Here is a 23,367-nt window from a genome sequence, read left to right as displayed (position 1 = left end):
AAAAGAAAAGCCCAATGTATAAAATATTTGGAAGTCTACTTGCCTTCTATTTATATTTTCTTCCATTCTTCTTTCCATCTCCCATAAAAGCTGAAAAACTTCACACACACACATACAGAGAGAGAGAGAGAGAGAGAGAGAGAGAGAGAGAGAGAGAGAGAGAGAAAGTCTTTAGAGAGTACAGTGGAATCTGTACATTTTTTTTTAGTTGGGAATCAGTGCCAAGTTACAAATTATGAAGCCTGGTATCTCAGCTGGTGTCACCATGTTCAGCTACTTGGGAAACTTAAAAATAGCAACTTGCTTCTGAGAGTTTTTCATACCAGCCTTTGGGGAAATTCAATCACTTCTAAAGCACCTTTCCCTCTTAAGGTATTCATTTGAAATTCACATTGCAGGCATTGTCTCTGAATATAAAGAGATGACAGAATAGCCCTTTTATGGAAAAATCAACCTGGAAAAAAGTCATGTCATTTTTCATAGTTTCTTCCAAGCATTCCCCTTGAGAATTATAAATTGCACAGTGAATGATTATTCCAGTGCATTAAAATATAACTCATGTAAGAGAACTCCTAGAGGAAAGAAGTGAACATTTTTAAGTAATCCCTTTACCAAGTTCTCCCAGGGCACAAAATATCTCCCAGGAGAAAGTTTCATGCCAAACTCTGCCCAACCATATTTTATAAAGTCAGATTCTGGTTTCTCAAACTTCTTGATATCTCATTCTGAAATGTCTCCTTTCCTAGGTGGGAGTTTTAATGTCCAGTCACGGAATGAGTGCTCCCACAAGATGGTGTTAGAAATGGAAGAGGATAGAGTATTTCCCAGTTAGTTCTCTGGATCACTTTATGAAACAATTATGAAACTTAATTCCAATAAGGTTGCCTGTGAAACACATTTCTGAATAGTAGGTCCTATTTTCCAACCAAGTTCCACTATAAAAATCATGAATATTTTTCCAGAGAAGAAAAGTACTGGAGTAGACAAACTTGGACAGACCCATGAAATTTTAAATATTGTATATTAGGTGCTATTTTTGTAGCACTTTCAACTCATTATTGTACCTTCTGTCATTGATCATCTTTGTGCTTTGTCAGAACTTCTCTCCTGTCTGATTCCATAGTTCTAGCTCCTGGAACTTAGCTGTTTTCTTTGTTTCATTTTCTTTGGGGGAGGGGTAGTGTTTACAATCTAATAGAGTCTAAGCTAAACAAATCTATTTGATCTAGGCTATTTTGCTATTAAGTGACTCTGGGTACATAGTAAACTCACAACAAACCTTCATCTTGAATTTCTAACTAGAAGAAACCATCTAGTCAGATTCCCTCATTTTAAGAGAGACTAGTTCCTCAGTACTATTACTTTTACTACAGCCTAGAAATTGCTTGTGATCTGAACTTTTAGTTCTATAAAAAGAAAAGTGAATTCCTCATTTTATAAATTTCTTTTTAACTTTGAATATTCATTTTCATAAGATTCTGAGTTCTAAATTTTCCTCCCTCCCTCCTTTTGCCCTCCCCAAGACAGCCAGCAATCTGATATAGGTTATACATGTACAATCATGATACAAATATTTCCACAGTAGTCATATTGTGAAAAAAGAATTAGAACATAAGGAAATAAACCACAAGAAAGGGAAAAAAGGTGAAAATAGTATGTAGTTCAATCTGCATTCAGAATCCATAGTTCTTTCTCTGAAAGTAGAGAGCATTTTCCATCATGAGTCCCTTGGAATTGTCTTGGATCATTCATTGCATTGCTGAGAAGTGCTAAGTTTATCATAACTGATGATTGCACAATGTTGCTACTACTGTGTACAATGTTCTCTCGGCTCTGCTTTAAGCATTAAGCATTTAGAGATATAAATTTTCCTTTAAGAACTGCTTTGCCTCCATCTTACAAATTTTGGTGTGTTGTCTCTTTTTTTGTCATTTTCTTTGATGGAATTATTGAATGTTTCTACGATTCATTGTTTGTCTTACTCATTCTTTAGGATTAGATTATTTAGTTTCCAATTAATTTTTAGCCTATCTTTCCATGGTCCTATATTACATGCAATTTTTATTATACCATGATCTGAAAAAGATGCATTTAGTATGTCTGCTTTTCTGCACTGAATTGTGAGGAGTTTATGTCCTAACATACAGTCAATATTTGTGTAAGTGGCATATACCACTGAGAAAAAGGTATACTTCTTTTTATCCCCATTCAGTTGTCTCCAGAGGTCTATCATATTACTAACTTTTCAGAAATTCTTTTCACCTCCTTAACTTCTTTCTTGTTTCTTTTGTAGTTAGATTTATCTAGTTTTGAGATGGGGAGATTGAGGTTCCCTGATAATATGGTTTTGTTGTCTGTTTCTTCCTGCAACTCACTTAACTTCTCCTCTAAGAATTTGGATGCTATATCACTTGGTGCATATATGTTTACTATTGGCATTGCTTCATGGTCTATGGTACCTTTTAGCAAAATATACTCTCCTTTTATTCTCTTTTAATTAGATCTCTTTTTGCTTTTGCTTTGTCTAAGATCAGAGTTGCTACTCCTGCTTTTGTTAAAATTTCAGCTAAAGCATAATATATTCATTTCCAGCCTTTTACCTTTACTCTCTGTGCATCTTTTTGCTTCAAATGTGCTTCTTGTAAGCAGTATATTGTAGGATTATGGTTTTTAATCCATTTTGCTATGCACTTCCATTTTATGGGAGATATATTCACAGTTATGGTGACTACTTCTGTATTTCCCTCCATTCACTTTCCCCCCTACCTATGTTTTTCTCTCTTCTTTTAACCTATCCCTCATCACCAGTATTTTGCTTCCGTCCACCACCTTCCTCAATCTGCCCTCCTTTTTATTAGCCACCAAATTCTCTGTCCCTTTTCCCCTCCTATTTCCCTACAGGGCAAGATAAATTTCTATAACCTACTGAGTATATGTGTTCCTCCCTCTTTGAGCCAAATTCAATGAGACATCGTCCTTCCTTCCCTCTACTGTATTAGGTCTTTTGTACCTTTTCATGTGATATAATTTAGTCTATTCTGCCTCCCCCTTTCCTCTTCTCCTGATACAATCAATTTTTTCACTCCTTAATTATTTTTATATCTTGACATCAAAGTGAACTTTTGTGAACCAAACCTTTTGTCCATATTTATTCCCAACTACCCTACTAGAGATTCAGTTCTGAAGGGTTACAAATACCATCTTCCTGTGTAGGGATGCAAGCAGTCTAACCTTATTGAACAACATTTTTTTTTCCTGTTCACTTTTTCATGCTTCTTTTGAGTCTTGTATTTGAAGATCAAATTTTCTGTTCAGCTCTTGTCTTTTCATTAGGAATGATTCCAAGTCCCCTATTTCATTGAATCTCTGTCTTTTCCTCTGAAAGATTATGCTCAATTTTACTGGGTAGTTGATTCTTGGTTGTGATCCAAGCTCCTTTGCCTTCCAGAATATCATATATCAAGCCCTCCAGTCCTTTAATGTAAAAGCTACTAAGTCCTTGGCACCTTGATATTTGAATTGTATCCTTCTGGCTGCATACAGTATTTCTCCATGACCTGATAATTCTGGAATTTAGCTACACAATTTCTTAGAAATTTTTGTTTTGGGATCTCTTTCAGGAGGTGACTGGTGTATTCTTTCAATGACTTTTTTACCCACCAATTTTAGAATATCAGAGTAGCTTTCCTTAATAATTTCTTGAAAGATGCTATGCTGACTTTTTTTCTTTTTATCATGACTGTCAAGTAATCTAATCATTCTTAGATTTTTCTCTCCTGGATCTATTTTTCAAATCAAATATTTTTCCAATGAGACATTTTGAATTGTCTTCTATTTTTTCATTATTTTGATTTTGTTTGACTAATTCTTGATGTCTAATACAGTCATTAGCTTCCACTTCTCCAATTCGAATTTTTAAGGAATTATTATCTTCAGTTAGCTTGCATGCCTCCTTTTTCATTTGGTCAATTCTACTTGTTTAGGAGTTGTTTTCTTCTGTAAATTTTTTTTTTTTCCATTTGACCAATTATATTTTTAAGGAGCTGTTTTCTTCAGTCAACTTTTGCTATTCCTTTACCAAGCTGCTGAATCTCTCTTACATAACTATCATTTTTTCCCAAACTTTTCTTCTACCTCTCTGATTTCTCATATCTTTCTTGAGCTCTTCCCAGAAGGCTTTTTGGCCATAACACTAGTTCATCTTCCCTTTGGAGGCTTTGCAAGTAGGCATTTTGACCCTATTGTCATCTTCTGAGTTTATGGTTTGATCTTCCCTGTAACCATAGCAGCTTTCTGTGGACAGGATTCTTTTCTCATTTTAAACACATTTTGTTTAGCATATTTTTAAAATTGAACTCTGCTCCTGAGGCACAGAGGTCACTGTGCAAAGCTTCTTGTGGTATAGGCCTGGGGCCTGGTCACTGACTTTCTGCACCAAGGCCTCAGGTGCTGGCAATTGACCCGTGGCACTGGAGTAGCTCAATCTAGTTGTGCCCATTGTGCCAAGGATTCCTAGGTTGGCAGTTTGCCTTCAACACTGAAGCTAGAGGCCTCACAGCTGGCCTGTTGTGCCACTGGTCTGATGAGCTAGGACTAAGGGGCCTTGGTTGCTGATCTGTGCTGTGGCTAAAAGCCTCCTGCTGGCTTTCCTGGACACCCTCTGCACTCTCCTTTTACCCAAGTGAGATAGACTTTTCCTAAAGTCCTTCCTGAAGTTAGAAAATTGTTTCACTCCATTTTTATATCATTTGTACAGAATCTGTTTAGAGCCTTGATTTGATGTTGTTTCCAAGGGAAACTGGGGAGAGCTTCGGCAACTTCCTGGCTTTTCTCCACCATCTTGCCTCTGCCTTCCATTTTTTAAACTTTTAAGATCATAATTGTATGAAAAAATTTACTTGAGGTAACCTATATGTTTATAATCCACAGTACAAATACCTTAGTACAGTTGTATCTCATCATCACTGTCATAAGCACGATGCTAATACACTTGTGCAATGCTTTTTCATTTACAAAGAGTTTTCATGTAAATTTGTTTACTACAGTTATAAAGGAGCCAGTATAAGTTGTGGTCATCTTATTATATGGGATTATGCAAACTGCAATCCAAAGAAATTAAATTACTTTCCTATATCACACAGCAAGGGACAATGGAAAGACTCAGGATTTTTGGTCTCAAATTCAATACTTTTCCACTTCACCATCCTGCTGCTAAAGTATTTATAGTACTTTGTTCACAGTGCAAATCTCATAAAAGTGAGGAAAAATATAATTGCTTCAAAACATAGTAGTATTCATAAATGAATAAATGTCACCATTATGGTTCATTTATGAATGCATTTATTTTATACTTATTCATAGAGAAGTTATAACATAATTTTTTCTACATATAGGATTACCATAACTGTTTTTGATCAACTGATAAATCAACCTGCTTAACAAAAATCTAAAATACATTATTTCATGATTCCAAAAAACTTTTTAAAATATTTTGCTCCTTTATCTCCCTATTTTTCTCTCTTTAGCTTTAATGTATGGAATGGATGCAGTGCCTTGAACTGAAATACTTTATTAAGGAAATACTCCAGAAGAAAACTTGGCACTTGTTAATTGTTGATGATGATGAGTATGCCAGATTGTATAAAGACTATATGGGTTTGAGAATAGGTACAAATTCTATGCCTTCCCAGGCAGTACCTAACATCTGAGGGGGCCCTTTTTTGTGGCAAATTCACTTAATTTTCCATTAGTAAGAGAGTCTATGCTTGTGTATTTGCTGCAGGTCCCAGAATTTAATCTCATCACTAAAATTGACCTCTGTCAGACAGATTTTGCATCTTAGATTAGCCAAGAAGATGAAACTCAGGCAAGAGAAAGTAGATGATAAAGGAATTCAATCCTTTCCTGTTTAAGAAAAACAATCTAATCTAGCATTTAGTCTGAAGGCTATATATAGGTTGCTTCAGGCAAGATTTGCCAGGAACAAAATATTTTGAGATTAACTAAAAAGAGATAAATTAACTTACTAAATGAATAGTGTTGGTATTGATCTACTTGTAGGGAAGTGTGCTATGAGATTTGTAGGGTAGAAACAGTTTTTAAATATATAGAAGGTGAGCTCTTTTGGTTTTGATGAATATTTTTTATTGTATTTGTAAGGTTTATGTATTTTCAAAAAGTTATAATTTTGAGGGCCTACTTTAGAGAAGATACCCTTTCTTGGATAATTATTTGAGGTTTAAACGCATTAACCTGTCTACGTGCATCTATAGTGATTGATCCTGGATATGTTTCTAAAGAAATTGAATTCTACAGCTTTTGAGGAATTTTCAAGTGTCCCTTCACTCAGTTGTCAAAATTCTTGAAATTCCTAACTTTTAGGTCTAACAATATTACTCTTCTGCTCAAAAAGCTCCAGGGGCCATTTTTGATTCCAGGAAATGATTTACTCAACTCCGTTTTCTGAAGGTCTTCCTAGTCTGTCTCCATCCTGCTTTTCTCAACTTATTGCATTTTACTTCCTTTCATACCTTGATAGAGGGCGTTTCCTCACTTGGGAGTTCCCTTTACCAACGAAATCACAGGACTATCCCTATCTCCACTGTCTAACAGAATGTCTACCTCATACTAGGCATTTAATAAATGCTTGTTGATTCTGTAATTTGAGAGAGTCTTCCAAAAATCACATGCCATTCATTCAGCTTGAAAGGGCACTGAGTTGAGATAACTGGACTATATTTGATGACAACATTTTGCAAATAAAATGTTCAATCATTGTCAGGGGAAATTAAGATTTTAAATGTCAAGCAAATATGGATATAAAAAAGAAGGAACCCTTTGTTCCCTTTTTGAAATAGACTACTCCTCTATGAAAAGAAGACCATGTAACTGACAAGATTAAAATGAAGAAAGTTTATATTTTTAAGTCATTTAATTTCATACTTTACCTTCCTCATATGAGATGAATTTGTTAAAGTTCTAATATTTTTAAAGTTGGTAGCCAGAGCATTTCTACTAGTGCCTCAAGAGACATTGTATAAAGGAGCAATTGCGAAAAATTATTCCAAATTATCCAAAATATGTATATCTAAAGAGTTGTGAAAATACAGTTCTATTGTTACAAAGCCATTATCTCTTGTGTCAGAATACCAAGGTGTTTCAACGTAGGGAAAGAGAGATTGAGTGGAGCTTCTATTAGATATAATACCTTTGTAGGTTTATAAGATCATGTATTTAGAGCTAGAAAAAATTCTGAACAGAAAACCAAAATCCCCAAAAGGTTAAGTAGATCAAGATCCTCTCCTAGAGTTTAAGCAGAGATTAAAGCTATTCAGTCAGTAAGTAGTAGAGTCAGGATTTGAAGCCAGATCTTTTGACTCCAGCAGTCTGAACCACACTGGGTCAGTTGACAGGGGGAACAATTAATTGTATTGACTTTACTACCAGTGCACTTAGGAATGTTGAAGATCAAAAAAGGCTCAGTCAACAAGCACTTGTGAAATACCTGCTGTGTGCTGAGAATTAGAGATATAAAAGGAAAAGTGAAACAGTCCTTCCCTTGAGAAACTTATGCTATAAACAGTTTGATGATAAGTTAATGATGGGTCCCTACTTGTTGGAAACCTCATGGTAGTGAACTGATTCTTTATTAAAAATTACTATTATTTTGTTATATTCTATAATATTATATTGTATTTATATTATATTTTACATATTTAAATATAAAAACATATAAATGTAGTACATAAATATATTCACTGTAATGCAAAATATATAAAATATGTCATATTCATTATTTTATATAAAAATTATTATTTCAAATTAGCATAATTTACAAAAGGCATTTTGTTTTAGGTCTCTTCCCCTTGTATTATCATTGTTGTAATTGTGTGTGTGTGGTCTGTGTGTGTGTGTGTGTGTGTGTGTGGTCTATGTGTGTGTGTGTGTGTGTGTGTGTGTGTGTGTGTGTGTGTACACAAGGCAGGGATGTTGTTCACAGATGTCTGTGTCATTCTCAGCTTTGCTTTATAGTTCTATTGAGATCAAAAACAGCACTCAACCCTGACCATGAATAAAACTGTGAAATCACGCCAGTGAGTGCTAGCAGGACCAGTCAGCATCATATCAGGCTTGTCATTCCTAGGACAGGGGGCTGGTAGCACCAGTGCCACTGGGCACTCAGAAATTGGGCTTGGGTAGCATTTTGTAACAGGGCATTTTTTTTAACTTTTTTTACATTTTATAATGGGATATTTTGAACATGTTTCATTTTAATCTAATTCCCCATTTTCCAGAACAGTTTTCCTACATTGCATTTTGTACTGCATGTCATCTTTTTCTTTTTCATTATGATGAGTGATAGACTAATCACCAGAGTACTAAAGAGGACATTTCTTTGGAAAATTGAAGTTGGATTGTATTTGAGAATAGATTTATTGGCAATTTTTGCATCTTCATAGCCTAGAAAGTAGAATTTACTGCCTTTTTTATCACTTGGGAGTTTCATGTTATGGTTGCTTCTTTACTGATTTTGACCTGAAGCTAATTCAAATAGGGAATACATTTTATGTCTGACATAGAAAGTAAGAGACCCAATAGTGAGAGAAAACCTGAACGGAAATATAGGATTATGGACTTTAGAAGTGGAAGGGACTGTTCAGATCACCTAGTCTAACAGAATCATTTTATATATACATATATATATATATACATACACACACACACACACACACACACATATATATATATATATATATGTATATATATGATGGAGAACTGGAGAGCCTAAATGATTTACCAGGACTCCATAGTAATTAGCAAAGTCAGAATTAAAATCATGGTCCTCTCACTCCTCTTTTCATCACACAAAATTCGTTTATTTTGAGATTTTGTATAGAAACCTTTTTTTTTTATTTTGAATATTTACTGCTTTATGTTTCTGAAAAATTGAATATTGTTCAAATTCAAGAGGGAAATAATCCAAATGACTTTTAAAAAATATATTATCTCTGCCTTTTATCATGTTAACAAAAAATACAAATCATTTGATTAAAAAAGGACCTGTAATGTAAAGTGATCATCTCTGGAATATGATTTTTCAGGTCCATGTAGCACATTTAAAAGAGAAAGATAACCAAGACAATGAAGCATCTGAATACCAGAAGACATGGCTGAAGGAACACTAAGTGTTTAGCCTGTAAGACAGAAGATGATGAAGTCCTATCTATCTTCATATATCTCAAGGATTATCATGTAAAATATGTTAGCAATTTGTTTTATGTTGCCCCCAAAGGCAGAACTTGAACTGACGGGTGATAGTTATTATGAGACAAATGTTAGCTCATCCTAAGAAAGAACTTAGAAAGAATTAGAGCAACAGAAGAGTGAGCTTCCTCACGACAATTTAATAATTTGGTTCCTTACCGTTGTTCAGTCATTTCCAGCCCTTTGTGACTCCTGTTAGGTTTTCTTGGCAAAGATACTTGAGTGGTTTGCCATTTCCTTCTCTAGCTCATTTCATAGATAAGGAAACAGAAGCCAAAAGGAATAAATGACTTATCCAAAGTCACACAGCCAGGCAGTGTCTGAGGTTAGATTTGAACTCAGGTCCTCCCGACTCCAGGCCTGACGCTCTATCCACCATGACACCTCATTGCCTTATTTTTTTTTGCTTCTAGGCTTAACAAATCAGAGGTTACATGAGATGTCAGGGACACTGTAGAGGTCACCATTTCATTGCTTGGGAGACTATAATATGTGGTCTTCCAATACCAAGCTATTGATTTGATGACAAGTTGAAATTTGATCAGTCTGTCTATCTGCCCCTTGAGAGCTTTATAAGAAATTGATTGATCCTATATAGTATTAAAAGGTATCAAAATATGTCATAGGCTTATTTTGTAGATTCATTCTACCTTTTAAAAAAAGAAAACAGTAACAAATTTCAGAATTTTAATTGATATATTTTTTGTAATTCTTATTGGGTTTTGTACCTAGTTAGAAGTTACAGAAATATGTGATTACATTTCATAGATACACAAGTCTTTAAAGTATCAATTTTACATTTTTAGCCATTATTTTAAGTTGAAAATTTAATGTGCAATGAATATATTTTAGAGATAAAAGAGAAGTTGTTTAACTTGACTCTTTAAGAGTTTGGTGGATATATGACCTCATCAAAATGGATAGACCTTCCAGTAATGCAAATCTTCACCCATTCATACTATCTCATCTTCTCCCTGCTCTCTTGTAAAATCTCCATAGGGAAGATATGGTGATAACCTTCTTCTAGGCTCCTTTTATGAATTGACTGCTTGCATTTTCTCTCCCTCTTGCTACTTGACTGGTCCACCTTATTTTTTAAACATTGATCTATTTAGTACCACTCTTTATGCTGCTTTTTCTTTGTCATCAGATTTGTTATATTTGATTTAACGGCAATATAAATGATTCATCTAGAAATCATAGGACATTAAAATTGGAAGATGCCTGCAAAAGTATCTAGTTCATTTCACTAAGGGATGGAGCATCCTTTGCACAATACACTCAGAAAGAAGTCATTCAGCTTCTAATTGAACATTTCCAATGATAGGAACCTAACTACCTGATGAAACAGTCCCTTCTACTTTTAAGGATCTCTTTTAAGGAACCAGTTCCTGATATTGAGCTAAAAATCTGCTCACTTAGAATTTTCACCAATTAATCCCAAGTCTCTCCTCAGATATGAAGCAGAAAAATTAAAGTCCATCTTCTTTATGTTAACTCTTTATCTATATGAAGATATTGACCAGTCCCTATCAAAATCTCTAATTTAAATATCACCAGTTCCTTCAACTGTTCCTTGGGTAATATGTTTTGGTTATCCTCTCAACATCTTATTTAGCTTCCTCAAGATATGCTTTTCAGCATGCAGATTGGGAAATAATTTCTTGGGACAAACAAAAACTAAGTTTTGGAGAAAATAAATAATTAGGAAACCTTAATTAATCAATTATTCAAATCAAAAAGTATTAAGTACCTTCTGTATATGAGGCAGCTAAAGGGTGCAGGAGATTGAAATCTAGGTCTGAGGTCAGGATGACCAGAGTTCAAATTCAACCTCGGAAACTTAGTATCTGTGAACTTGGACACCTCTTAACCTCTGTTTGCTTGTTTCTTCAAATATAAAATGGAGGTAATAAAAGCACCCACCTCATAAGGGTGTTGTGAAGATGAAATGAGATATTTGTAAAGTGCTTAGCACAATCCCTAGCACATAGCAGGCATTATATCAATATTTATCCCTCCCCTAGCTCCCAGGCTCTGTGCTAGGTGCTACGGGTCCAAGTGCAAAGAATGAAGAATCCATATTCTAATGGGAGACATAACAAGTACATACCTGAGTATACGCAGCATAAACATAAGTGAGAAAATACAAATAAATATAGAGTAATGAAAAAGTGTAATTGAGAATGGGTGGCACTACCAGTTGAGTAGATCTGGAAAGGCTTCACGCAGGAGATGACACCTGAACTATATCATAAAGGAAAAAAGAGACTTTCTGAGGCAAAGGTAAGAAACTAGTGTATTTCAATAATAGAAGGTAGAGTGATGGAGTGTCAGTCATTAGAGAAGGAGCACAGTTTAAGCAAGAGGTAAAAAGGATAGAGATACTTTAGTATTAAGAGTCTTTCTACTGCTGCAAAATTGTAACTACCACACCTCTTCCTATGTGGTTTTTAAACATTTCCACATCCATTAGTTACCTTAAAGGCACTGGAGAGAGATTTTCTCTTTTTTGTTGTTTTTTAAAAAAATTCTCTTGCAATTCCAGTGAATCACTTGGATTGTTTGTGTCATTCTCATGACAAAACTGGTTCATCTCCTTTTCTGTTTATGCATATCCTCAAGAATGTCTTTTGTGACCAGTTCTCAGCAGAAGGTGATTCATGTGATTGCCTACTGTGATATCCACTGGGCTTTCTCCTATTGTTCTTCAGTCTCTCCTGACCTAATGGATACTTCTCTGCTGCCTACAAACATACTCATCTTTCCCATCTGTAAAAAAAAAGAAAATGAAAACACTCTAATTAGCTCCTACTATCCTTGCTTCCATCTCCTTCACTCTCTCTAAACCTACTGCAAAGTCTTCCAACCTCTTAACTTTCTTTAAGGTTACCGGTGATCTCAAATCTAATGGCCATTCTCAGTCTTCATTATTCTAGACCTCTCTGAAGTCATCTTCTCTCCTAAATATTCCCTCATGAGGTTTTACGATAATAGCTTCACTTATTTCTCCTCTTACCTATATGACTACTCCTTCTCAGTCTATTTTTTTTTTGTATCTTTATCCATTTCATGTGCTTACTATGGGTGCCCACCAATGCTCCATCTTGTCCCCTTCTCTTTTCTCTGTATACTATTGAATTTGGTGATTCATCACCTCCTGTAGGATCAGTTATTATCTCTATGCTGATGACTCCCAGGTCTAACACAAATTTCCCCCTTTAGTTCCAGCCCAATATCACCAAGTACCCATTCAATACTCAAATACAACATGGCCAAATCAAAACTCATTTTTACCTCCCTTCAACTTATCTTAATTTCCAGATTTCCTTTTGCTGTGAAGGTCACCACCATCCTTTCAGTGACTCCGCTTTCCAACCTCATTCTTACTCATCTCTAATCAGCTGAAAAATCCTGTCCTTTCTACCACTACTGCATCTCTCATTTAATATTCCCCTTTCTGTACTCATTCAGTCATTCTCATCATCGTGTCTCAACAGCTTTCTAATTGATCTCCCTGTGTTGGATCTCTTCCCAGCCGAATTCATCCATATACATGACAAAAGTGATTTTTCCAACATATGGATCTAACCATAGCATAGGTCTAAGCTACTCAATAAACTGCAATGCCTCCTGCTAACCTCTAGGATCAATGTAAAATTTTTTGTTTGGCATTTCACAACTTGGCCTCTTCCAATCTTTCTGGTTATCACACATGTTCATCTTTTCCAGGTATGCTACAAACATATTGGTCTGTAATTGTGCTTCACGTACAATATTCTTTCTTCCATCTTGTTGCCTCTGGCTGTCCCCCAGGCTTGGTCTGTCTTTCCTCACCTCCTCTTATTAGAATCCCAGGATCCCTTCAAATTCAAATACCAATATCTCCAAAAGACCTTTCCAGGTTCTCCCAGCTGCTGTTGCCTTCCCCTCTGAAATTCCCTTCCACCTACTCTGTCTGTACCTTCTTTCTACCTAGTTATTTACATATTTATCTCTCCCCATTAAAACTGTAAGCTCCTTGAAGACAAGTATCATTTTTTTTCTTCTTATTCCCAGTGCTTAGCAGCCGACCTGGCTTATTGTAAAGGCTTAATAATTGCTTGTGGATTGATTGCTCTTTGGATTATTGGTAATTCTAATTTTTTTGGTATCCAGTCAGTGTCACTGAGGGAAGAGGTTAAGAAGTAAGAATTTTGTGGCAGTGATCATTTGGAATAATTGAAAAATCAGTGAATTTTTGCAGATTTTATCTGGTTTAGACACTCTTTCCTCAATTCTATTTCCATCTTCCATTTCCAGTATCTTTCCAAGAAACATGTATTAATGGGCTACTTGATAGAATGCTTATCCATCTACTTGCCATTGTCTGGGCAATATAAGGTTTTGAGGCAATGGGTAAGCATTTATTAAGGCCTAGTATGGGCTAGGCACTGTGCTAAGTCCTAGAGATACAAAGAAAGGCAAAAAACAGTCCCAGCCCTTGAGGAGCTCACAGTCTGATGAGCGAGGCAACTTTCAAATAATTATTTGCAAATAAGTTATATATAGGATATGTTTAAATCTACATTGGTTTTCTAGCAGGGGTAGTAAGGTCAGTCTCATTTGGGTCTGACTGAGTAGGTTTTCGAATGTTCCAAGATTTAATGAAGTTAGTAACATGCCATCACTAAATGTGAACATTTGAAGAAATTAGCCATCATTTGGAAACATTTCTTTTATTTGAATTTTGTGAAAGACACCTTATGAGTGAGTATTTTGATAGATTAACAGTAAGTTATAATGATAATAAACAACTCAAGATTTAAAATCCTTCAGAACAAGGAACTTGTCTATTCTTTATATCCCTGGTACTCATGTTTCTAGAGATTCCCTTTCATACATACCATAGATCAGCTGTCTCAATTTTTTTATTAGACATTCCTATCAGTAAAAAGAGATTTTGAGCATACACCCCTAATGTGTGTGGTTTTTGTCATTTTAAAATGTTTACGTCTATTACTATGCTCATAATTCTGCATGTTATAAAACACACGCAACAATAGAAAAATTTTAAAAGGTTGTTTGGAATGACAAAATACTTAATCCTAGAGTTAATAGATGGCCTTTGGAATTAACTGAGTTCAGCAGTAGCATGATCAGACCTGTGCTTTACCAAAATCACTTTGGAAGACAGATTGGAGAGGAGTGAGACTTGAGATTGGGAGGCTAGCTAGAAGACAATTGTGATAGAGGTGATGAAGACTTGAACTGGGGTAGTGTAGCATGAGCAGAGAAGAGGGCATGTGAGAGAAGTATTGTGAAGGTAAAGAAAAACTGGTAGGATTTTATAATTAATTGCATGTGTGGTTTGAGGCAGAGTGAGATGTCATGGATGAAACAAAGGTGGCAGACGTGGGTGGTTGGAAGGATGCTGGTGCTCTCAGCAGAAAGAGCAAAGTTCAGAATGATTTTAGAAGAAAGATAATGAGTTCTCTTCTTGACATGTTGAGTTTGAAATGTCTACGAGACATTCAGTTTTTATATGTTTAATAAGTAATTGGCAAGGAGAGACTAAAGTTTAGGAGAGAGATGAGGCCAAAATATGTGGATTTCTGAGATATAACTTGCATTTTTATAATTCTTTAAGATTTGCAAAGTGCTTTGCAAATATTTTCTCTTTTTATTCTCACAACCCTGAAATGTGGGTGTTATTATTATCTGTTTTACAGAGGAGGAAACTGAGGCAAATAGAGGCTAAGTGGCCTGCCCAGGGTCACCTAGGTAGTAAATATGTAAGGAAAGATTTCAACTCAGATCTTCCTGACTAAGCCACTCTACTCTGGGCCCACCTCGCTGCCTTCCTAGATAATTAAACCCAGGTGACTCATAAAATCATCAGGTAAAAGACTGTATGTACAGAAGAGCAGAGGGCTGAGAACACATCCTGGGGGAATTCTGACTTTTAGGAAGAGGAATGTGATTTAAGATCCAACAAAGGGGATTAAGAAAAGGGCAGTCAGAAGGGTGCTATGAGAGACAATGTCACAGAAACTTTTAAGACACACACACACACACACACACACACACACACACACACACACACAAAATGGAAGAAAAGGATTTCTGGAAAGAATGAGCATTAAACACTGTAAAATGGTCAAGAAGGATGAGCATTGAGTATTTCTTAATTAAAATATCACTGATAACTTTACAGAGAACAATCTCAATTGGGTGAATAGTGAAGGATGGTAAAGAAGTTTACAACCTGGGGGAAGAGAAAGATGGTGATATCCTTGAGGAAAACTGGGAACCTAATGGAGTGGAATGTATATATTAAAATAATATAATCACAGCCCATCTGTGTTTGCCCGTCTTGTACTATTCATTCTTATCTATTCAAAAAAGCTAAAGAACAATCACAATCCCTGAGCATAGGGGTACAGCCAGGAATTTATGAGTCTAGAGCAGGAATACAGATAACGAGGAAGGAAGGTAGTTTTGTCTGAAGATACCTGGCTCACTTTAGATTATAATTATTGTATGGGACCCACACCTGGGGCAGTCACAAGGGAAAATAGAGATGGTAGTTGATAGAATGAGGGCATATTTTAAGAGGTGGTAAAGTTGCTGAAGACATGAATGGTTAGGGCAAGGGTGACAAAATGTGACTCATTTTCTATCCCTTCACTGGTCGATTACATATCCCTTGGAGTATGGCCACATACTCCTTTTTGGAAACCACTGATAAAAAGGGTTAAGGTCACAGAGTCACACGAATCAAGACTAAAACTGCCTTTTTAAGCAAGTTGCCTTGCTTATTTGGCCTAGTATAGTTATGAACAGCATTTTCATGCTAATACAACCTGACTTCACCCTCCCCACATACACAGTAGCCATATAGGACCTTTCACTACCTATAGTGTAGAACTACCCCTAAGATGTGCTTAGAATTTTGTCCTTTACATCAGCTATTTCTTCCATGCTACTCATCCCTGAATTCCAAGGCAACTGTAACACATAGTAACTAGTAATAATTTCATTTTTGTACCCCATCCTTATGTGCTGGTCTGTAATAAACCACTGTTGGCAAAATGGGCTCTTTGCTATAGAAAATGAGAGTGTGGTCAAACACAGCAAATCAAAGTCCCAGAAGGACAATCTTGGTAATGTCCAGGAAGTGTTCTGACTTTAATCCCAAATACATTTGACCTGAGTGGACAGTCACATTCAAAATATTCTTCAAGCATCATCCCTCCCCACCACCTCTGTAACATAAACCTACAAAACATGAATGATCTTCCAAACCTCTTCTTGTATGACTTTTTCCATAACACTGAGCTCTTAACCCACCAAGATCTCCTAGACTTCTGAAGAGTGAAGCTTGCGGAGGAAAGTTATCCAAATGTTTTCCTTTGCTACCCCAGAGTGGAAAGTGTATCTATAACATATGTCTGAAGTGATTCATATAAGACCTGATTGGAAAGAAAGGGATTAAAGGTTGTGAGATCTTTGGATATCTTTCAGCCCTCTGTTTTTGTGACTGATTTTTCGCATTAGAATGACACATGTTGATAGATGATAAGTAGGTAGACAGATAAGATTGATCAATTGACTGATTGGATAGATAAGTAGATAGACAGTAGACAGATGGGTGAGCAGATAGAATGCTGTGGTCTATTACATTCCAATGTTTATTGCCAAGGTCCATCCACAAAATTTTATTGCACTAAGGTAAATAGAAGACAATTTTGGTGATGACGTCATGATATACAAGTCTTCAGTAGCATGTGACCATTGCTGTTGCTGTTTCCAGCTCCATTCCTCTCAAGGACTCACTGCCACGTCTGGTAGTCTGAGTTCATTCAGCATTAAAGTCACCCAGAATTATGTGTTTCCTGCTTGACACATTGATGATGAGGGTCTCTAGGTCTTCATAAAATTTTTCTTTGACCTCATCAGGATTCATCATGGTGGGAGCATAGGCACTGATTATATTTGCCTGATGTTTTCCTGCAAGTGGTAGTTGCTTTCTCATGAGACTGTCATTCAGTCCTTTTGGTAGACATGCAAGATAGGCAGACAGACAGACAGACAGCTAGGTAGATACACACATACATACATATTACAGAGATAGGTAGATATAAACTTTTGCTGAGGACAACCACGTTACTATGTCAAAGATGTCTTGCCACTTTGTAGGATGCTAAGATGATGTAACATGCTAAGATCATGATCTTAAATGTCACTTTTTTTTTAATTCAGAACTATGGCCTGGAAACTGAAAACCTCAAAACCCTTTCTCACAAGTTAAATGCATCTGCCAAAAATCTGCAGAATTTTATAATTGGAAGAAGGAGGAGTGGCCACTATGATGGGAGGACTAGCCGGAAATTGCCAAATGACTTCCTGACCTCTGTTGTGGATCTGATTGGCGCAGCTAAAAGTCTGCTGGCATGGCTGGACAGGTAAAATCACTCGTGCATTTTATAGTACAAACACATATGCAGATATATGACAAGTCTTTCATGTTTATCACACAAATTTTTTAACTTGAAGGAGAAAATAGAGTTGAATTTTAGCAACATATATTTAATTTTGCTATGCCAAATGATTTTGATTTCATCAAAAAGAAAGTATTACTAAAATAGTCTTATTAACATAAATGGTTATACAATAGTATAACAATGACTGTCTAGTTCACTCTCATATAAATCTAGCTGCCATTTTCTGAAATCAAGTTTCAAAGTATGACAAAGGATGTACTTTCTGCAATTTCTCATTAAAATTACGTATTCTTTCCTTGAAATTTGTAATGACCTAGAAAATCCTAGACATATAGCTACCACAAATACAAGTTGTCATGAAATAGGTATGTATTCAATCATTTGATTAAAAACATATGATGAATTGCCTATGATGTTCCAAGTATCATGCTAGGTGCTAGGGGTCCAAATTAAAAAGTAAAGCAGTCTTTCCATGAAGGAGCTTAGAATTTACTAGAAGGATATAGTATTTTTAAAGATAAGTAAATATAATATATATGAAATAAACACAATGATTTGGGGAGGGGCATTTGCAACTGAAAGAATAAGGAAAGACCTCTTGAGTGAAAACCTTGAAGAGACGTTAAGGGTTCAAGGAAGCGAATGTAATGAAACATAATGTAACAGAGTGATCCATGGAAGAGAGATAACCTAAGCAAAGGTGTGGAGATGGGAGATGGAGTGCCATGTGTGAGGAACAGCAAGTAGATCAGAGCAGCTATTGCAAAGTAAATGTGTGGTCATCAAATAAAATCAAAATCAACAAGTATTTATTAAATGTCTGGTGTGTGGCAAGCACTGTGCTAATTACTGGGAATATAAAGAAAGGCAAGAAAAAGAAGCTAGACTGTGGCAGTTTTTAAAAGCTGAACTGAAGACTTTGTATTTTAAACTAAAGGCAGTGGAGAATGATAAGGCTTCTCCAGCTGAGAAGTGGACTCAGTCTCTAGGAACTGTGATTTGGCAGTTTTGTGGAGGATAGTTTGGAAAGGGAAAAGATAAAAGAAAATAAATTGATAAGCATTTATTAAGTGCCTACTAGATGCCAGACACTAGAGATACAAAAACAAAATTAAATAATTCCTGTCCACAAGCATCATATATTCAATTGGAAGAAATTTTAGGTATATAAACGTATCTATATACACATATACATACATATGCACACATTAAATATACGTGTATACATATGTTTATATTTGTACAAATGTATATGTGGAAGCACATATATGTTTAGGCACATGTGTATACATATCTAGAATACATTCAAAAGAAACACAAGATAGTTTAGGAAGGGGGAGACAGTATTGACAGTTGGGGGGAATCAGGAAAGGTTTCATGTAAAATCTAGTGTTTGAGCTACTTCTTGAAAGATTCTGGTGGGATTCTACACAGTGCAGGTGAAGATGTGACATCATGCGTGAATAAGAGAAAAAGGGAACCCTGTGGAGGACAAGACATTATCTCCAGCGCTCACAAACTCTGAATATACCTTCAAATAAGAATTATGCATGAGGTATATTAAGATAGCTGTCTCCATAGGCCAAGGCACCAAGTCTAACAAGCTAACAACCTGAAGAATTAACGGTAGGAAGGCCAGTCCCTATTTCCTAACACACTCACTCAGCCCCTACACTTTAGAAGGTTACCAAAATCCAACCCATGGACTTATGCTTTGGTGTCCATTTCGTAATTCCCTTTTTGCTGCTACAGACTTTTGCTAGCACACTCTGACCCTGCTCTCAAATTTGGTGGCAAACTCTGCTCATCCCCTTCTGGAGGAAGGAAAAGGTATAAGAGAAATGAAGCATGGCTTGGAGCAGCCATGTTCTGCAGCAATAATCAACCTGAGTACTAAAGAATGGGAGAACTGGGGTGCCAGTCCCCAAGCCTGAAGGAAAAGGGACTGATAAATAGCTAGGGCCAGTGCTGCTTCCTCAGAAGTCATTTCAGACAGAGATTGAAAGTGAATTCCCCAGTGTAAGAGGAGCCTGAGACAATTTTGATATCCAGCACTTGGGTGATGAGCAATCAGAGCTGGAAGTGTAAGAATGTGAGAGGTAGGGGAAATCAAGAGGAAAAGACTGAAATTATCAAAGATCTCCAAAGAAAATTTTAGTGAAGATCTTGAGCACAGACATATAAATCAATAGGGAAGGTATTAAAAACAGAAGGGGAAATGACCACCAAGATATACATATACTACCCTAAACATTTCTGAATAGATATTGGGGAGAGAGGAAAGAAATTTAACTAACACCTGAAGTAGCAGAAGACTCTATGGACTTGTAAGAGTTCCAGATACTTCAGGAGAGAAATGAGAATCATGAAAACAGGATTTCTGGACTATGCAACAGAAATAATAGGCAGAAAAGAAAAATCTGAATCCATAGTGCAAAAAGAGAGACCAATTTTTTGAAGAATATAATTATACTGATTTGAAGCATAATCTGGAAGATAAGAAGGGAGAAGCAATAGTGTTGAAAGAACACATGGTCTCTACATAAGGAAAACATGAATCTGAAATAGGATGCATAGAAACAACTTAAAGATTATAGATCTCCCAAAAGAACATGACAGATCACAAAACCTGAATGCTAACATCTAAGAAACAATATATAAAAGCTGCCTAGAAATTCTGAAAGCAAAGTACCAATTGGAATAATTCACTGATCATTTCTAGAAAGGAAAAAAAAAGCTTATCTGTGCCCGAAAGGGGTTAAATTGAATAATCCCAATGACAAACACTATATGTATGTAAGCATGTCACTGGAATTGTCAATTTAACTCCTTTGCAGCATAGAACGTATGTGTGTGCATGCATGTACGTGCATATGTTTATATAGACTTACATATATACATTATGTAAATAGGTTTATTTGTAGTTACTGCATAAGCATGTGTGTAGATATATATGTATATGCATGTATATTTATGTTTCTGCAAGGGACCAGGAGAAAGACCTTACAATGTAAAGAAAATGAAATTCAAAAACACAAGACTATGTATGCAATGGAAACCATAGGAGAGAATGGAGTAAAATAACCTGGAAAAGTAAAAGAGCTTGTGATGGAACTCAAAATGACATACCCTGTAAACCTAAGTTAATCATCAATTAAAAAGATAGCCAGCAATAAAAAGAAAAGATGTTTGATACATTCCTACCAAAAAAAACAAAAGACTCAAGCAGATTATTCACTTTGCAAACTCAAAAAGGAAAATCCCCAATACTACAGAGAGCACAAATAACAAAATAAATTATACCATATTTAGAGACTATAAAAAGGGGGGGGGGAAGAGAAAGAGAATGATACCTATGCAGTTTGAAAAAATTATAACAAAATAACAACAGAAGCATACATTTAGATCTTTCTTTCTAAAAGTACATAACATTCTACAGAAAGCAGAATTTAAATAGGTGAAGTAATGGTGGAGGAATAGGGCTAAAGCAATATAAACTAAACAATGATTCCTTTCACAGGTGAATTAGTGATTTTTTTTGTGAGAAAAAAAATGCAGCTATGTTAAGGTGCATAAAAGAAGAAAGGGAGGATAGGAGATAATGGGGGATGTGTGGTGTAACCTGATTAAGTCAGTGGTAAACAGTAAAGTGAAAACAATGCCTGTTGTCTCTCAAGAAGAGGGGCTATGGGGGAATGCTTAGATGAATAATCAAAGGAAAGGTTTGAAATGGGAAAAGAATGATGCAGCCCTACTGAAGAGCACTCTTTTGAGTAGACATTGTATAATTGGAGAGGGGAAACATAATGGGAAGAACTTGCAATGGGAATAAACTTATAATGGAAGTAATTAACTTTGAGAGAGTGTTGTACCTCCTTGGACAGAACGCTGCCCCAAGAGAGGGCAATCAGTGCTCCTGTAGATAGCCACCATCCATAATGGTGGGAAGATATGGATCTATAAAGGAAATTTCATGAAAAATGGGAAAGAAATGATCATGAGAAGGGCAGGGGTTAGACATGAGATCATGCAATCAAAGATACAGGGCAATTTTACTCTGTGGAAGTATTACTTTCCTGTCTCCTAAAGGAATTGATACTTCTAAGAGTGAGGCACAATAGAAAAGGTGGAGGAGAAAAGGTATACAAGGCAATAAAATCGAAGTTGTTTAGAAGGGAACTCAAAACAAGTCATTTAAAAGCTTTAATTCCATGAGGATGGAAAAGACTAAAGAAGGAACAAATAAATATGAAGATCATGAATCAGAGACTAAAAGTTGAGAAGTAAAAAAAGGAGGAGAATTAATGAAGAAAATGAGATAAAGAAATCCTTTATAGAAAAAGGTGCAGAAAATGAAAAAAAAAACTAACAAAAGAAAATGAAGGAGAGGAGTAAGATTGTAATTAGCTGCTTAACACAGAGAGAAAAGAGTAGGATTATTACCAGATTACCAGATGAAAAGGAGAAAGAAAAAAGAATTACTAAGTTATATAAAACCCAAAAGTCAGGGGAAAGAATGACAAATGAAAGGAGGAGCTTGAAGATGAGATGGAAGAGAAGAAGGAAGAGGAGGATGGACGGGGGGGGGGGGGGAACGACTGGAACCTTAAAGTAGATTAACCAAAAGAAATGACGACACAGATTACTATCCTTATAGAGTAGAAGTATCAAAAATATTCTAATTCAAGAAATAAATATACATATACATGTCCTTGTGTATATATACATATATATTAGAGACAATTATAGTATGATGCAAACCTAACTTCCATAACTTCACATGTGGATTGATTAAATAATTCAATAGAACAAGAGGATGACACATTGGATAAGGAGGTAAAACTCTTTAATCTTTTGCTTGAAGAAACACACCTAAAAGTCAGAGAAATACACAGAATAAAAATATGGGGCTATAAAAAAAATTGTTATGTATCAGATGAAATCAAAGTAAGAGTTGTAATCGTCAGAAAAATAAAAATTTACAATATAATAGAGACAAATCAAGAAATTATAATATGCTCAAATGAGTCATAGACAACAAGATAATATCAATATTAAGCTTAATGTTCCAAACGTCTTGACGTATAAGTTCATAAAAAAAGAATTAACTAAATTAGAGGAATGCATTGTAGTAACTCAATAAAAGCAGGAGACTTTAAAGTTCCTTTCTCAATTTTGGACAAATCTAACAGATAAACAAAAGAGAAAATATAGAATTGAACAATATGCTGGAGAAACTAGAACCAAAAGATTTATGTCATCTTCTAAATAGGATTGCTAGAGAGTATACAGATTTTTCAATACCAGACAAAGGAAAGTAAGAGAGTGAAAGAGGCAACATTATAGAAAAGATAAGAAATTCCCTTTTTTAGACATAAAGAGTTTGAGATGCCACTGAAACAGATGAGTGATATCATAGGTGGTACACCACCGGATCAGTCACCAGGAAGACCTGAGTTCAAATGTGGCCTCAGTCATGTGCTAGGTATGTGACATTACACAAGTCTCTTAATCTCTGGCACACTCAGTTTCCTTATCTGTAAAAACAGGGCAATAATAGCACTTGTCTTCCAGGGTATTGAGTGGATGAAATGATGCGTTATATGTAAAAACATTT

At 35.6% G+C, this 23,367-nt stretch overlaps 1 protein-coding gene across 13 annotated transcripts in view; it reads left to right on the top strand.

Annotated features, from left to right (window-relative positions):
* CNKSR2 (connector enhancer of kinase suppressor of Ras 2) overlaps positions 1–23,367 on the top strand; it is a 327,007-nt gene that overhangs the window by 61,503 nt on the left and 242,137 nt on the right. For all 13 annotated transcript variants that reach the window (XM_072615299.1, XM_072615298.1, XM_072615297.1 and 10 more), the window contains exon 3: positions 17,509–17,711. In XM_072615299.1, coding sequence (XP_072471400.1) covers positions 17,509–17,711 — 203 coding nt within the window. The remainder of the gene's footprint in view (positions 1–17,508; positions 17,712–23,367) is intronic.

The sequence above is a fragment of the Notamacropus eugenii genome, chromosome 5 (genome assembly GCF_028372415.1).
Source record: "Notamacropus eugenii isolate mMacEug1 chromosome 5, mMacEug1.pri_v2, whole genome shotgun sequence".
Taxonomy (NCBI): Eukaryota; Metazoa; Chordata; class Mammalia; order Diprotodontia; family Macropodidae; genus Notamacropus; species Notamacropus eugenii.
The sequence above is the reverse complement of the archived record's forward strand: the minus strand, read 5'-3'. Positions and strand labels throughout refer to the sequence as shown.